General features: G+C 41.2%; 1 protein-coding gene across 1 annotated transcript in view; it reads left to right on the plus strand.

Moving 5' to 3' along the window:
* The window catches only part of strn3 (striatin, calmodulin binding protein 3), a 98,032-nt gene that overhangs the window by 72,199 nt on the left and 9,669 nt on the right, over positions 1-16,164 (plus strand). The window contains exons 13-15 of the mRNA XM_023792171.2: positions 3,576-3,716; positions 5,297-5,404; positions 6,119-6,205. Coding sequence (XP_023647939.1) covers positions 3,576-3,716; positions 5,297-5,404; positions 6,119-6,205 — 336 coding nt within the window. The remainder of the gene's footprint in view (positions 1-3,575; positions 3,717-5,296; positions 5,405-6,118; positions 6,206-16,164) is intronic.

The following is a 16,164-nucleotide window of genomic DNA, read 5'->3' on the forward strand; positions in this document are numbered from 1 at the left end:
TTCCAGTTCAAATCCCATGGTCCGCATAGTGATCCCATCACTGGACCCCTAAGTAAGGCCCTTAACCCCTCTTGCTCCAGGGATTGGCCGTCCCTACTGTCTCGTCTATGCCAGTTTCATGAGGAGGCCTCACGCCGATACTGAGCTCATACACTTGTATTTGTATAAATTCTCTGATACCAAGAAGCAATACCACTTAATTACAACATTATGTTGAAACTCAAAAGCTGTGGCGTTTTGTCTTTTTTATTTTATGTTTTGCTGCCTAATCAGATTTTGGCGAAATATTTGTCAACTGGAAACATTTGGGAAGGATAAATGAAGAGAATGTCGACAATGGCACATTGGCGAGTATATGCGGAGGATGTTGGCAATTTGGGCATATTTTAAGATCAGGGATGACAAAGGGCCAGTTATGAATTTTATTTGATACTCATGTTAATATTTAGATTGTAGTAAGCTGTATTCCAGTTCATTGCACTGTGATGGTAATTGTTAGCCTGGTATAACAGGTGTTTGTAAAAGTTTAACGTGTCTACTCTTAACTTTACCCATTGGTAATGCCCCGTGAAGATTGTAATCTGATGGGGTCCAGACAAATTCGCATTTGAGTATTGGTCTGGTCATGTCAGGTTAGCTTATTATTTTTCAATGGTATAAATAATTAAGTACCTAAACACTATATCATATCAGTACTCTTAAGTACTTGTATCAGTACTCTTTATCAGCAAGTACACAAGTGTAAATACTCAGTCAGAAAAAAATGGTATCGATGCAACCCTACTACTCATTATAAGAACATAAGAAATTTACAAACGAGAGGAGGCCATTCGGCCCATCAAGCTCGTTTGGGGAGAACTTAACTAATAGCTCAGAGTTGTTAAAATCTTATCTAGCTCTGATTTAAAGGAACCCATGGTTTTAGCTGCCGCTACACTAGCAGGAAGACTATTCCCTACTCTAACTACACGCTGTGTAAAGAAGTGCTTCCTCAAATTTGTTTTGAAATGTTCTCCCGCTAATTTCCACTTATGGCCACGAGTTCTAGTATTTAGACTAATATTGAAATAGTCATTTGGCTGAGCAGCATCCAGACCCGTTAGAATCTTATAGACCTGAATCATATCCCCCCTTAGTCTCCTTTGCTCAAGGTTAAACAGATTCAGTTCCGCTAACCTCTCCTCATAAGACATTCCTCTAAGACCAGGAATCATTCTCGTAGCTCTTCGTTGCACCTTTTCTAAGGCAGCAATGTCCTTCTTGAGGTATGGTGACCAAACCTGCACACAGTATTCTAGGTGGGGTCTTACCAAGGAATTATATAAGTGTAACATCACCTCCCTTGACTTTTTTTTTTTTTTTTTAAATGTGTCCTGTCCGGCAGCTTTAGCAAGCAGAATAATGGTCTGAATGCACTGCTGTGTCAGACATATTTGCTTTGCCATGAGGGGCTCTATAGACTCTGTATAGGCCCTTCATGTTGGTCAATTTCTTTTTATTTTTTATATTTATTGTATTTTATTTTTAACATGTATTTAAACAATGTAAAATATTCCAGTTGCCGAGCTGTCCGGAAGGGAGTGATAGTGAAGAAAAGGGGTAGGGAGAGAGATTACAAAGGAGGCGAGAGAGGAGAAAAAACAAAAAAAACAAAACACGAACAAAGGGGGAGACAACAGTGGGAGAGAGGCTAAGAAAGACAAGAGTAACGTAAAAAGCACATATCACCTCCCTTGACTTAAACTCCACACATCTAGAGATATAACCCAACATTCTGTTCGCCTTTTTTTATTGCTTCCCCACACTGGCAAGAGTGGGACATGGTAGCATCAACATACATACCGAGATCTTTCTCATAATCAGCTACCTTTATTTTAGTGGAACCCATAAAATATCTGTACTTTATATTTCTGCTCCCTGCATGGATTACCTTACTTTTATCTGTGTTAAATTTCATCTGCCAAGTATCAGCCCATTCGCTAATTAAATCCAGATCCCATTGAAGCCTCTCTGCTGCTAGATTAGTATCTGCTACACCGCCCACCTTGGTGTCGTCTGCAAATTTAACCAGTTTACTGTATGTATTTGTGTCAATATCATTAATGTAGGAACAATAGTGGTCCTAAAATTGAACCCTGCGGTACCCCACTATGAACAGAGGCCCACTGTGACATTGTGCCTCTAATAACTAACTTCCTGTCAGTTAGCCAGTTTTTGATCCAAGCTGCCACAGTTCCTAAAATCCCTGCAGCTTTAAGCTTTAGCAAGAGCCGTTTGTGGGGGACAACATCAAAGGCCTTCTGGAAATCTAAGTAAATCACATCATAGGCCTTTTTGTGATCAATTTCACTTGTAGCTTCCTCAAAGAACTCAAGTAGATTCGTTAAGCAGGATCTACCTCTCCTAAATCCATGTTGGCTATCCTTTATAATGTTATTTGCATCTAGGTAATCTACCATTTTCACTTGAATTATAGCTTCCATTATCACTCTCCTTTGTAGGCGGCTTTGAGTGTCTAAACTTTTGCTTGGTACTGTACCCATTGCATTATATGGTGACAACTTTAGACCTAGGTTTTCCATGGTGGGTCATCGAAGGTAGGGTGGGTCAGAAGCTGCAGGATCTTGGTTAATTTTCTCTCTGCCTGATTTATACTTGGAGTTCCAGGTGACCTGAGGTTCTGTCTGCCTTTCTTTTTCCCTTTATCTTCAGTAAAATGTGGTTTCAGTACTGTTTAGTCATCGAGTATCTGCTGAGCAGTAAGTAGTGGCTGGGAGCCACTGAGTAGCCTACATAACATTTACTAGAAAACAGACATACACCACGGTAGGTCCCCAGATTTTTTTTTGTAAACTGCAAAACAGACTGGAAACCCCTGACTTCATTCCCTTTGATTTCACACAATATAAGAGCTTGCAATTTTTCAAATATGTCGCAGATTTTTTCACAAGAAATGGCCCAGTCAACAGACCGTCTGCATTTGGACTATAACACATTCTGTGATGCCATTGCAGTGCACGTTCATATGTCGGTTAGTGCTAGACTCCACTGCAGGGAAGATGAGGACAGCGAACACATTTCATTTACCAAAAAGTTGAAGCATTGTAAGTTGTTAGGGTGATAATTATTAAGAGCATAGATGAACACTGTCTACATGAAACTATACAATGGACACTTTGGAAAAGAAACACACTAACATTTTTCTGTCAATGCATTTGACAGAATGGAATAGTTCAGGGCCATTTCCGTGGATGTTAAGCAGCCTTTAGTAATGTAGATGTAGATCTGTGGCTCAGGGAAAAATACAAAATCCCCTATGGACTATGTTCATATATATATTCAAGTTATTGGAATACTGTATTGTCTATAATTTGAATTAATTTGAAACAAAGCTTTCTTAATCACACCGTCAGTATTTTGCATGGTAAATTTATTTTACCCTGATATATTACTAATCTCCAGATTTTTTTTGTCTGTTGAAATGATGAGCCACGTAGTTCAGTTTTTGTAATATATTTTTAATTCTTTTTTTACAATGAAAAAGGTTGAAGTCTAAATCTCTACATCCTTTTCAGAGCATGGCATTCCTACTGCGGTGGATTTCAATGGCTGTGATCCAGCTCATATGATGGCCTCGTTTAGCACAGGCGACGCTGTCATCTACGATCTTGAGACCTCCCAGTCTGTTGTGCTGTTTAAGGCCCAAGGGGAGAGCAGTAAGTGTACCTCTCTTCCAAACTAAACAGTCAAATTTCTGAAAACAAATAAAGCCTACTTCCCCCTTATTATTAACAAAGCTTGTATCCTGTTATAGAAAGTGGTAAGGCTTATGTATGTGGCCCTTGTCCATATCATGTGTTGATAATAACCATTAATCATATTATTTGAGCTGAGAGTTTTGTTTGTTTTATATTTGATATAATGGGAGAAATGCAAAATATAGGTCCTGTGCCTCAACAAGTAGAGCATTGTGTTAACAATGCAACATTTGTGGGTTAAATTCTAATGAAATAATATGTAAATGAAATGTATTGGAAAATCCACACCACGAATAGTCATAGTTCATGTGCAGCGTTGAAATTGTTGAAATGTATTGTTCATAATATTGGTAGGAAATCTATGTATTTCTCTACACATCTATAAAGGAGTAACATTTCAAGTCGCCTTGTGATGCATAGTAATGCAACTCTTACTGTTGTATTCTAGATAAGAATGTCAATAGCATAATAAGTTTTATTTGAATAGCTGAAACGAATGTCCACTCTGGGCTTTGCATATGCTAATACTGCCGTTAGTTGAAAATTAAATACAGTGGTACCTCGGTTCTCGAACTCACTAGAACTCGAATTTCTTGAAAGTTGAACAAACCAGTTTGACCTAGAACTCGATCTGAATATCAAAAGTCGAACCGTGAATACTGACCTGTCCACTCTGGGTTTTGCATATGCTAATACTGTTCGCGCCAGAAAATTATTCATACTACAATGCAATTCTTACTTACAGTAACCAACAATAAATAAACCACTAACTTACGTGTACTATTAGAGTGTACTTTACGTGATATTCGGGAGAAATAGCAGATTACGCATCGGAACTGCCTGGGATACAAATGTCATGCGTGTAACTAAACTCTTCAGCCAATAAGGGCAAAGGTGTATCGTCACGGAGGCGGTTCCGGTTTGTGCAGCCGGGTGAGAGGTCACAATGCATCTAACCGTAATGCATTGCGTCAGGATCAGAATGCGTTGCTTTAAGCCAGCGCTGTAAGCTAGTCGAACGCACCCAATGACCAGACTGGGGAAACAAACTGAAACGCGGACTTAATACAGAGGACTAATGACAACAACCAGAAACAGCTGATCATATGGGGATCCCACACGAGGTTAACGAGGGGGCGTGACACACAGAAGGAGCGGACGATCGGGGCAGGACAGGGGTAATGTTGGGATAAGATCTTTATTGTTTTGGAAGCCATTAAGAAAAAAATGCTCTTGTTTTATCTTGTTCATTTTGTGTTTGAATGCTAAAAAAAAAACAAAAAAAACATATTTAGGTGTAATTTTGGGGGGCCGGGAACCAATTAATTGGTTTTCCATTATTTCTTATGGGAAAAATTCGATCAAAACTCAAACTTTTTAGGATTCGATCCGGAGTCCGGAACAGATTAATTTTGAGAACCGAGGTACCACTGTAATCCCTACTTGTGATTTTAAAATTGTTACATTTTTATATTGAAATAATAAAAACAGATTATGCATTACTGTGAAGGTTGCTATTATATCATGATGTTTCTCAGCCCTCCCATCCGCCAACCACATCAATAAGGTTGTGAGTCACCCTACCCTGCCTGTAACCATCACAGCGCATGAAGATCGACACATCAAGTTTTTTGACAATAAGACAGGTATGCATAACATCATTGCTGTATTATACCTCAACACACACATGTGGGCCCTAGACCAAGGGCCTATGAGTGTTACCTGATCTGACGTTTCAGCCGTGTACTAGTGGAGTTCTTTTATTGCTATAGTAACATTAGCTGTTGATTGACAACATGCAGAGCTATGGGTGAAACTGCAAATATAGCATTGCTTGTATGCCACATTTTTGTAAAGCCTACATCCCAGACAGTGACAGGATACAGCAAGCTGACAGCTCCCTGCCTCCCAGGCTGGTATGGGATTCATATATTCAGAGGGAGCCCTTTGATAGGATTTGATTCCTGATTTGGTGAAATATAGGAAGTTTTTTGTAAAGTTTTTTTTTTTTAAGCTATTACGGAGATGCTAACAGCATGCCCTGTTCTGATAGTACCTTTCCTGTGCAATTACAGATCTCCATGGCTGTTTGACTTGCCCCATAGAAGGCCCTGTTCCTCCTTTTAACAGATATGGCAGAAACAGAGGCGACATCTGCAATCTTTTTCCATGTAGACACACAGCTGAATAATTTGAATAACACATTTGTGGCTAATGGAAAAAATAAATTTGCATATCATGTCATCTGACAATTATGATCAAATTGAAGTCTGCTGCTGAAATCATAATTCCCAATTTTTTCCTGTACTTTGTGTTTACTTGATTAGTAACTGTTTTTGTAATGTCATTTTTCTGTACAGGAAAAGTTATTCATGCAATGGTAGCACACCTAGATGCTGTCACCAGCTTGGCCGTGGACCCTAATGGGATATACCTCATGTCAGGAAGTGAGTATCAACAGTTCAGGTCAATTGTGATATGTTCAACAAGTGATTTTATGTATTTATTTGTTTCAGAGATGAAATGGAAAGAAAATTTAATATTGCAATTATAGTGACCAGAATTATCACAGTTATCAGTATAATCGAGTATAATGTTAAACTGCATCCAGCTTTGCAGCGGTCCTCTAACTTACAGGGAAAAATTTTGGGGGTTGGTAGCAGGATTGGCACTCCAGCCACCGTAAAACACTTCACGACAGCTCAGTCTACAGGCATGACACCCTTCTTTTCTCCGTTGGAGTAGCTTCGGTTGAGCTAATAGGGTCAGGCCTGCTGAGAATTGGAGCTGGTGTAGTTCTGAGGTGTCGCCTGCTGCATGACGGCACTTGGGTTCCAGTTTGAGACAGTCCATCCGGCTAGGTGCGTGGGAGGTCTTGTCTCTCCGGCAAGATGACCATTTTCCTCTGCCTTTGGGGGAGCTTTGTAAACTCTGCATTTCAGTGGCAGCACTCTGTGGTACGCAGACCGGGGAATGGCCAGATCTCTGTAGGTCAGTACAACTTCTTTTGGTCTGATCACTCTGATGGCTGACATATTCAGGGAGTAGCTGTTGTTGTAGTGGATCGGCTCGTCCTGATGGTGTCTGATGTCACTCCTTGCAACAAGCATTTTATGAGATTCAGGCACACCTTGGCTATAAGGATTGTGTCGGAACCCATGGCTCTGGTGATAGGGGTGAGAGTGGCTCCATGTTCCTTGACTTTGCGAAAGGTCAGAGGCTGCATGTTGCTGGATCTTGGTTCCAATGCTCCGAGCCACATAATTGGACTTGGTACTCTAATACTGGTGGTGCGGCAAAGGAGATTGATCACATCCTCATGGGCAGATGCTGGAGGCTTCTGCAGAACTGCAGGGTCTACAGAACTGCCCAGTTTGTGAATTTTGATCACAGACTTGTTGTTGCTACTCTGAAGATTCAGCTTAGATCCAGGTTAACACCTATTAGGAGAATGAGGCTGGACTTGGCCAGACTCCAAGATCAAGTTATTTGTCATGAGTTTGCGTGCAGTTTGTGTGAGGAACTTGCAGACTTTAGTGTGACTGCCAGCACTAATGTGGTGTGGGACACCTTCTTTGATAAGACCCTGAAAGCTGCCAAGGGTTGTGTTGGTGTTGCCAGTGTTTCCAGAAGGAGGTGTTTCATCTCGCAGGACACCCTGGATATTATTGAGAGTAGTTGCAGCACACAACTAGGTGGCAACTCCAGTCTGTACTGGGAACTGAGGACGTGGCCTGTGAGGGCTCTGAGGGCAGATAAGAAGGCGTTTGTTAGACGAATCTGTGAGCAGGTGACACACCATCTGTGGTCTAGTGACGCACATCCTGCTTACAAAGGAATCGAAGCATTACGCACATCTGAATCTGTCTCTCGGAGATTTGCAGTCAGGGCAGGTAATGGAATGGTCCTTGCGGATGACACTGCAGTTGTGACCCACTGAGCCATCTACTTTGAGCAGTTGTTTAAAGCTGATCCTCTGGCTAGGATGTTGGACATCTCAGGGTCTACAGTTCTGGAGGCTGATCCTCCAATCAGCTGTGAACCACCCAGTCTCAGAGATTGCATGGGTGGTGAATCGACACTCAGGCTGGTGTAAGGCTGTCCTCCTGGCATTGCTGGCAATCTCTTCTTCCATTTGGGAGACAGGTGTCATCCCAGCTGACTAGAAAACAGGGTTTGTAAGCCCCTCTCTGGAAAGTGATGGGTAATCGCCTGGATTGCAACAACTATAGGGGGATATCATTGCTCTCAGTGCCGGATAAGGTCCTTGCTAGGGTCATCCTTAAAAGGATCCGTGATCACTTGCTTGCCTACCAGCAATCGGAAGCAGTTTTACGCCTAAGAAGTCTATCATCAACTGCATCCTAGCACTGAGGGTTCTCATCGAACACAAGCATGAATATCGGAAGAGGTTCTTTGCAGCCTTTGTTGATTTTCATAAAGTGTTTGACTCAGTTGATGGTGTTGCTCTCTGGGACATCCTGAGACTTAGCAGAATCCCCCCAAAGTTGCTGGATGTCACGGCCTGCATGTATATTGGTACTGTGAGTGCTATGCAGAGTGGACGGAGAACCTCCATGTTCTTCCTATTTGAGTCTGGGCTATGTTCTTGCTCCTGCTTTGTTCAGTGCGTGCATGGACTGGGTGTTGGGCTCCTGTCGTGGGCTTCTGCTGGTAAAGAAAGATTTACTGATCTTTACTTTGCCGATGATGCTGTGTCCGATTGTCTGGGATTGCAAATGTTCTGGATAAAAACCAAGATCCAGACTTTTAATGATTCCTTAGGCACAGTCATCAGTAATGTGTCTTTCTGCAAGGAGAACCTCATCAAGAGGTTCACTTACCTCAGCAGTGACAATCATGCCTCTAGTGACTCTTCCTATGAACTCATCAGATGGATTGGGAGAGCATGGGGGCTCATGTGGTTGCTGGAAAGGGGTGTGTGGCATCAAGATATGTTTGCAAGAGGATGAAGGTCAAAGTCTTCAGAGTCCTGTTGCTCCCCGTCTTGCTGCATGGCTGTGAGCATGCAGGCAAGAGATGCACCGGTACCGATACTCGGATCGGTATTGGCGCCGATCCAGACCTATTTGACGGATCGGTTATCGGCCATGCGTGACCAATCCACGTCCTATACTTACTTATTTAGTTTTTGGCAATCAATCGCACGACAGCTCTTTCCCATTTTACATGTTTTTTGCAGCATTCAAATCGAATGCTATCGCTGCCCCTCAGTCTTTTTTGCTACTTAGTGAGTGTACAGTGACTTCCGCCTGCTGTGATGTCATGCGCATTCCCTTCGCAGTATGAGAACGTGATGATCTGGGTGTATTTTACGCTTTTAACAGAAACCAGTAGCACAGCGATTTGCAATCTATGTAAAATAAAGTTTTGAGGTGGGAATAGTGTTTTATGGACAATCCCATTTAACAGAGTGCATGCATCTGTGAGACAAAACAAAGCAATGGATGATTTGGGAGTCGCTAACTTAATTGGACTGTTTTGCGAACTCTCTGCAGCTTGTGATACAAGAGTGGCTGCCATCGCAACAAAAGTGTAACTGCGCTGACGGCAATGGGAGAAAAACTGTGTTAAAATTTTAAGCATTCGCCACTTGTGTATACTTGCTTTGAAGATATTCATATTGAACTGCAAATGCCTCAAAAACACTTAAAACAAACGAGGTGGAACAGTACGTTATGTATGTTTGTAGTAGCCTAATTAAGTATTTTTTGTCATACATTTTTTTCCATCTGTATTTACTAGCTTAAAAAAAATTATATATAAAATATAACAAAGTAAAAAGAGCTCTTGTATCAGAATCTATGTCAGTATCAGCAGTTGTGTATCGGAATCGGATTGGAACTGAAAAAAATGTGGATCGCCCATCTCTAATGCAGGCTATCCAGTGAGCTGAGACAAAGACTGGACTCCTTTGTTACTGTTTCTTAGTACTGTGTGGTATAAACAGTATAAATTTTGGCCAACGGGAGAGATTTTGATTATACCGCCCTACCGCAGAAATTTCCGCTCCTCGCCCTCCTCGCAAAAATGACGTAATCAAGTCGCATATAAATTATTTACATTTTATTTATATTTATTTATATGATTTTATATAAAAATTATTTATATGATTATTGCTGCATCTAGCAGCAGAGTCCTGCACGAGTCTGATTTTGACAAACCGCACCCACCAGTACCCGTCATACTTAAACCCGTATCCGAACCCTTATCCGACAGAAATAAAATAAAATTCTGCACCCAATCCGACCTGCTATAAAATTATTGCCACAAAACGACCAGTGACATGTGCAACATCAGTTGATGGCATAGCCAAATGAAAATGTTGCTTAATAACAGCCTAATAATAAGCAAAACAAACGGTAGTAGTCTACCTCCAAACTCAAATAATGTTTGATATTGCCAAGCCCACACATAGCCTTACCAGCTTACAATCAAATGTGTTAATAAAACTAAAATTATATAAAATGTACATTAGGCTACCCTGCATTTTATTAGGTTTTATAGGCTTACCTACGTGCACTGTTCATTTTCCTTTGATTACCCGATTGGAATTCCTACGCGAAGGCATAGACTAGTATTTGGTGTGGTGCTTTATATTGCTGTGTAAAAAAGGACATCGTCCACAGTTGATGGCCTCAGCTGACTCCTTTGCTCCTGGATGAGATATCCGGCGAATGAGAAGTCTTGCTCACTTGCGGCGCTGGATGCTGGGGTAAGGAGAGTACATCTTGCAATACAAGCAATATTGGGAAACAAACGGATCATGCTCTCTCCACCAAGACAAGACTTCAAAAGAGTTGTTTTCATTATCTGAGAACTCCCAGATAATTTTCCCACACATCGGACTTGATTGGCCACAACTTTAAACTCTCTACTTGCTAGTTTTCTTTTCAACTCATCAGCATCCATTTCAAACAGCTGCAGATCACATGCATTTTTTGAAAATGAAAGTGGGAGAGATTTCCGGGAATGCACGTGCAGGCATAAACTGATATGGATTTTACATTTATCATCTTGAATGCAGGGATTTTTTCTGTGTCACTAAAATATAGCCCTAGGGTATTTTTTGTTGGCACATGATGTTTTGGAAACCGCAATTTAATAGACCCGTGCTCTCCTGCGTCTGACCCAACCCGAACCTGTATCTGACACAGTAGAATATCTTTCACCCGTTTTCAACCCGTCGGGTACCCGAACCCGTGCAGGACCCTGCCTTTAGATGGAAATTTAGATGGAGTTATGACAGTAGTCTAATTGTATTAGTTTTGTAGCTTTTGGTTCTGTGTCTTGTTTTCTCCTTACCTACAGTTTACAAAACCAACCTGTGTTTTTAATACAAGATAAAACCAGGAGAGTTACTTTAAATGTTTTCATATTTTTTCTATAATTGCAGATTTGTACAATAAATATTCTACGTTCATAACTACTTTTAAATGTGTTAACAGTAGTGCTGTCAAACGATTAAAATTTTTAATCGGATTAATCACAGGGTTACTGTGGATTAATTTCGATTAATCACGATTAAATATCATTAATTTTTAATCTATATTAATCACATTTCATTTTGCATGAGCGAATAGACTTAAGAAAAAAGGGAATATACAGTATATGCACTTAACATGTGTATTGAACATCTTGAACACGAATCGAATGCATTCCATCTGCCACAGAAGTGCAATACCATGGACCCATATCAAAAAGTTTTTTTGCTTAGTCGGACAGCTTGTCGGATTTAAGATACCTCAGTTTAAATGGTCTTTATCTTCGTTCACTTACAATTAAGGGGATTGCTGCGAGAGAGTGGTGTTGAGCTGCAGCGATTGTTTGGGATTGTTTTTTGGAGTGTTTTGAGTGTTTGTGTGCTTTACCTGTTTACGTGGGTGGCTGTTTATTTCTATTTATTGTTCTTATTTCGGTCAGCGTGAGTGCTTGTCTGTCCTGTCTGTTAATCAACAGCGCGATTATTACCGACAGAGAGCTGCGGGTGTCGCGTGAGCGGCGTTTTTCTGTCCGCGTTTAAACTCCGTAGCAAACACCCGCGGGGCGATTATAACTAATAATATCTAACGTCGGTATCGCTACCAAGCGTCGGAAAAGGACAGTTGCTCCTGAGCTTTGCTCGGTCGCCAGTCGGGGCCGGGAGGACATTTTCCACTTTTTTCCCGCTCCGGCAGTAGCCTGCTGTGAGGGGGTTTTTGTGGTTTTTCGACCTCCCAAGAGCAACTTCGATTTCGCCTTGTTTTTAGTTCATACTTGGTTCAGGCAGAAGTTCTTCTGGTAAGTAGTAGTAAGTTTATCAGGTTTAAAATTTTAAATAAAATAATAATTAAGTTCCGTTTTAACACAAGTAATAACTTATTTTAGTGTACTCCGCACGTTACTGCATTTATTGTTACGCAAATTAATCTTTATAGTTAAATACACTATATAAATTTACTGGGCTGGGAGTACGGGGTCATAGTGAGTTAGTTAATTATGGGGCCGGCTCAGTGTTGCGTTTGCAAGATGTTTGCCCTTCTGGACGTTAGTGTCCAGTCGGACTTCATCTGCGAGCGATGTAAGCTAGTGGACTCACTCATGGTCAAGGTTCGCGACCTTGAGGAGCAACTGGCTCGCATCCAATGCAACAGTGAGTTAGATGAGCTAGTTGATACGCCGTTTAGGGAGACGGTGTGTACGCCACTAACGGGGGGGAGGGAGAATGAAGAGCAGAGAGGTCGAGAGAGCTGGGTGACCGTAGGTCGTAGACGCAGGAAAAGGCGTACACACGTTACAGAGGTGGCATCACCTGAGGTGTCTGTGTCTAACAGGTTTCAGGTGCTTCCAGCTTTAGAGCCGGAAGGGACTGGGGAAGCAGGTGGGCCCTTGGGCACTGAGGAGCCCCCTCCCCCCAGAAAGAGGGAGGTTGTGGTAGTGGGGGATTCAATTATTAGGGGAGTAGACAGTTATGTGTGCACGCGTGATAGAGGGTCCCGTACGGTGTCTTGCCTGCCTGGTGCCCAGGTAGGAGACCTTCCAGATCGTGTGGACAAGCTTTTGGCCCCAGCTGGGGTGGATCCAGTTGTCGTGGTGCATGTTGGCACCAACGACATAGGCAAGGGTAGAAGGGCTGTTCTGCAGGATAAATTTATAGAAGTCGCCAATAAGCTTAGAAGCAGAACGTCCATGGTGGTATTTTCCGAAATACTCCCCGTGCCACGCGCAAGTGAGGCTAAGTTAGCTGAGATAAGGAGATTAAATGCGTGGCTAAAAGGATGGTGTAGGAAAGAGGGGTTTAGGTTTATGGGGCACTGGAGGACCTTCTGGAACAGGTGGGACCTGTTCAAGCCGGATGGGTTGCATCTGAACCGGAGGGGAACCAGTGTACTGGGAAGGTGTATTTGTAGAGTAGTTGAGGAATGTTTAAACTAGGGACTGGGGGGGCAGGGAGGTTAGTTAAGTATGTAACTGGGGGGAAACGGAAAGCCCAAATAAATCATATTATAAGTAGGCACTGTAATAAGCCTACCCTTTGTTGTCTGTATTTAAACGCCAGGAGTATTAGGAATAAAATTCATGATTTAGAGGCTCTTATCTCATCGGACTCTTATGATATTATAGCAATAACTGAAACGTGGTTAAGTGATAAGGATGGACAAGAATATAATGTGGATGGTTACACATTGTTCCGTAAAGACCGTATAGGTAAGAAGGGAGGTGGTGTTGCAGTATATGTAAAGGAAATCTTGCAGGCAAGGGAGCTTACTGATATAAGTAAAATTACGGAAGCTGTATGGGTAAAATTAGATGCTACAAACTCAAATAGCCTAATTGTCGGTGTTTGTTACAGAGCACCCAATGTAGCTGCTGAGGAAAGCAGATTGTTATACAGTGATATTAGGATTATGAGCAATAAAAATGATGTGGTAGTTATGGGTGATTTTAATCTACCGGGGATGCAGTGGGACATTGTTGCTGGCTCTTCTGAAAATGAACTTGAGATGGTGGAATTAGTACAGGATTGTTTTTTTACTCAGTTTGTTAACACCCCTACCAGGGGAGATGCCATTCTTGATCTTGTTTTGTCTAATAACCAGGACAGGATTGGTAAATTAGATGTTTTAGAACCACTTGACAGTAGCGATCATAACATGGTTAAATTTGAGGTTAAGTTTAGTGCCCGAAGAGCAAAGTCCAAATCAAAAATATATAATGTTAGGAAGGCTAACTTCAATTGTATGAGATTAAAACTAGAAACCGTGAACTGGATGGAGTTAAATAACAAAACTGTTGAAGAGGCATGGGAATTTTTTAAAAGCACATTATTGCAAGTACAAGAGGACTTCATACCTGTTTCTAGCAAGAATAAATCTAGGAAATTGCAACCTAGGTGGTTTAATAGGGACATAAAGTATAAAGTAAGGAGGAAAAGGGCTTTGTTCCAGAGATGGAAAATAACTGATGATGACATAATAAAGCAAGAATATCTAAATCTACAGGCTGAATTAAAAAATGACATTAGACGAGCTAAAAGGAATGTCGAAAGGAAGATCGCATTGGAGGCTAAGGATGACGTTAAAAGTTTCTTCCAGTATTTTAACTCTAAAAGAGCTCTAAAAGCTGAAATTACTAATCTGCAGGATAGTAAGGGTCTTATAATTGAAAACGACATTGACATAGTAAATGAGTTCAATGATAGTTTTGCACGGGTATTCACTGTCGAGGACACTAGTAACTTACCAGTTCTTATTACTAATCCAACATCGTCTATAACTAATATATATATAACTGAAGCTGATGTTTTGCAAAGCCTAGCTAAGCTCAAAATAAATAAATCACAGGGCCCTGATGGCATCTTACCTATAGTGTTAAAAGAGATGAGGGATATTATTTGCCGACCCTTAACATTACTATTTCAAAAATCCTTATCTGAAGGTGTGGTACCTTCTGATTGGAAGCATGCCAACATAACGCCCATTTTCAAAAAAGGGGATAGAAGTAATTTGTCAAACTATAGGCCAATCAGTCTAACTTGTATAACTGGTAAAGTTATGGAGGCTATAATCAAAGAGAAAATGGTAGATTACCTGGACTCAAATAACATTTTGAGGGATAGCCAGCATGGATTTAGGAGAGGTAGATCCTGTTTAACAAATCTGTTGGAGTTTTTTGAGGAAGCTACTCAGGAAGTTGATGATAAGAAGGCCTATGATGTCATCTATTTAGATTTCCAAAAGGCTTTTGATGTTGTTCCCCACAAGAGGCTCTCACTTAAACTCAAAGCGACAGGTATTTTAGGAACTGTAGCGACTTGGATTGATAACTGGTTAACGGATAGGAAGCAGCGAGTAGTTATAAGAGGCTCGATGTCACAGTGGGCCTGCGTTCATAGTGGGGTACCGCAGGGTTCAATTTTAGGACCACTTTTGTTCCTAATTTACATAAATGATATAGACACCAATATATACAGTAAACTGGTGAAATTTGCAGATGACACCAAGGTGGGTGGTGTAGCAGATACTGAACTAGCGGCTCAGCAGCTACAGCGGGATCTTAATTTAATTAGTGACTGGGCTGACACCTGGCAGATGAAATTTAACATAGACAAATGTAAGGTACTCCATGTAGGGAGCAGAAATATAAAGTACAGGTATTTTATGGGACCTACTGAAATAAAGGTAGCTGATTATGAGAAAGACCTTGGTGTGTATGTTGATGCTTCCATGTCTCATTCTCGCCAGTGTGGGGAAGCAATAAAAAAGGCCAATAGGATGTTGGGGTATATCTCCAGGTGTGTGGAGTTTAAGTCAAGGGAGGTAATGCTAAGATTATACAATTCCTTGGTGAGACCTCACCTAGAATATTGTGTACAGGTTTGGTCACCATATCTTAAAAAGGACATAGCGGCCTTAGAAAAGGTGCAGCGTAGGGCCACAAGAATGATTCCTGGTCTTAGAGGAATGTCATACGAGGAAAGGTTATTTGAGCTAAATCTGTTCAGCCTCAAGCAAAGGAGACTGAGGGGGGACATGATCCAGGTCTATAAGATACTAACAGGTTTGGATGCTGTTCAACCGAATAGTTACTTCAGCATTAGTTCAAATACAAGAACTCATGGCCATAGGTGGAAATTAGCGGGAGAACATTTCAAACTGGATTTAAGGAAGCACTTCTTTACACAGCGTGTAGTCAGAGTATGGAATAGTCTTCCTGATAACGTAGTGCAAGCTGAATCCTTGGGTTCCTTTAAATCAGAGCTAGATAAGATTTTAACAACTCTGAGCTATTAGTTAAGTTCTCCCCAAGCGAGCTCGATGGGCCGAATGGCCTCCTCTCGTTTGTATAGTTCTTATGTTCTATGTTCTTAATTAGCCCGAACTACCGTAAATCCGACTAACCATGA

The sequence above is a fragment of the Paramormyrops kingsleyae genome, chromosome 14 (assembly GCF_048594095.1).
Source record: "Paramormyrops kingsleyae isolate MSU_618 chromosome 14, PKINGS_0.4, whole genome shotgun sequence".
Classification (NCBI taxonomy): Eukaryota; Metazoa; Chordata; class Actinopteri; order Osteoglossiformes; family Mormyridae; genus Paramormyrops; species Paramormyrops kingsleyae.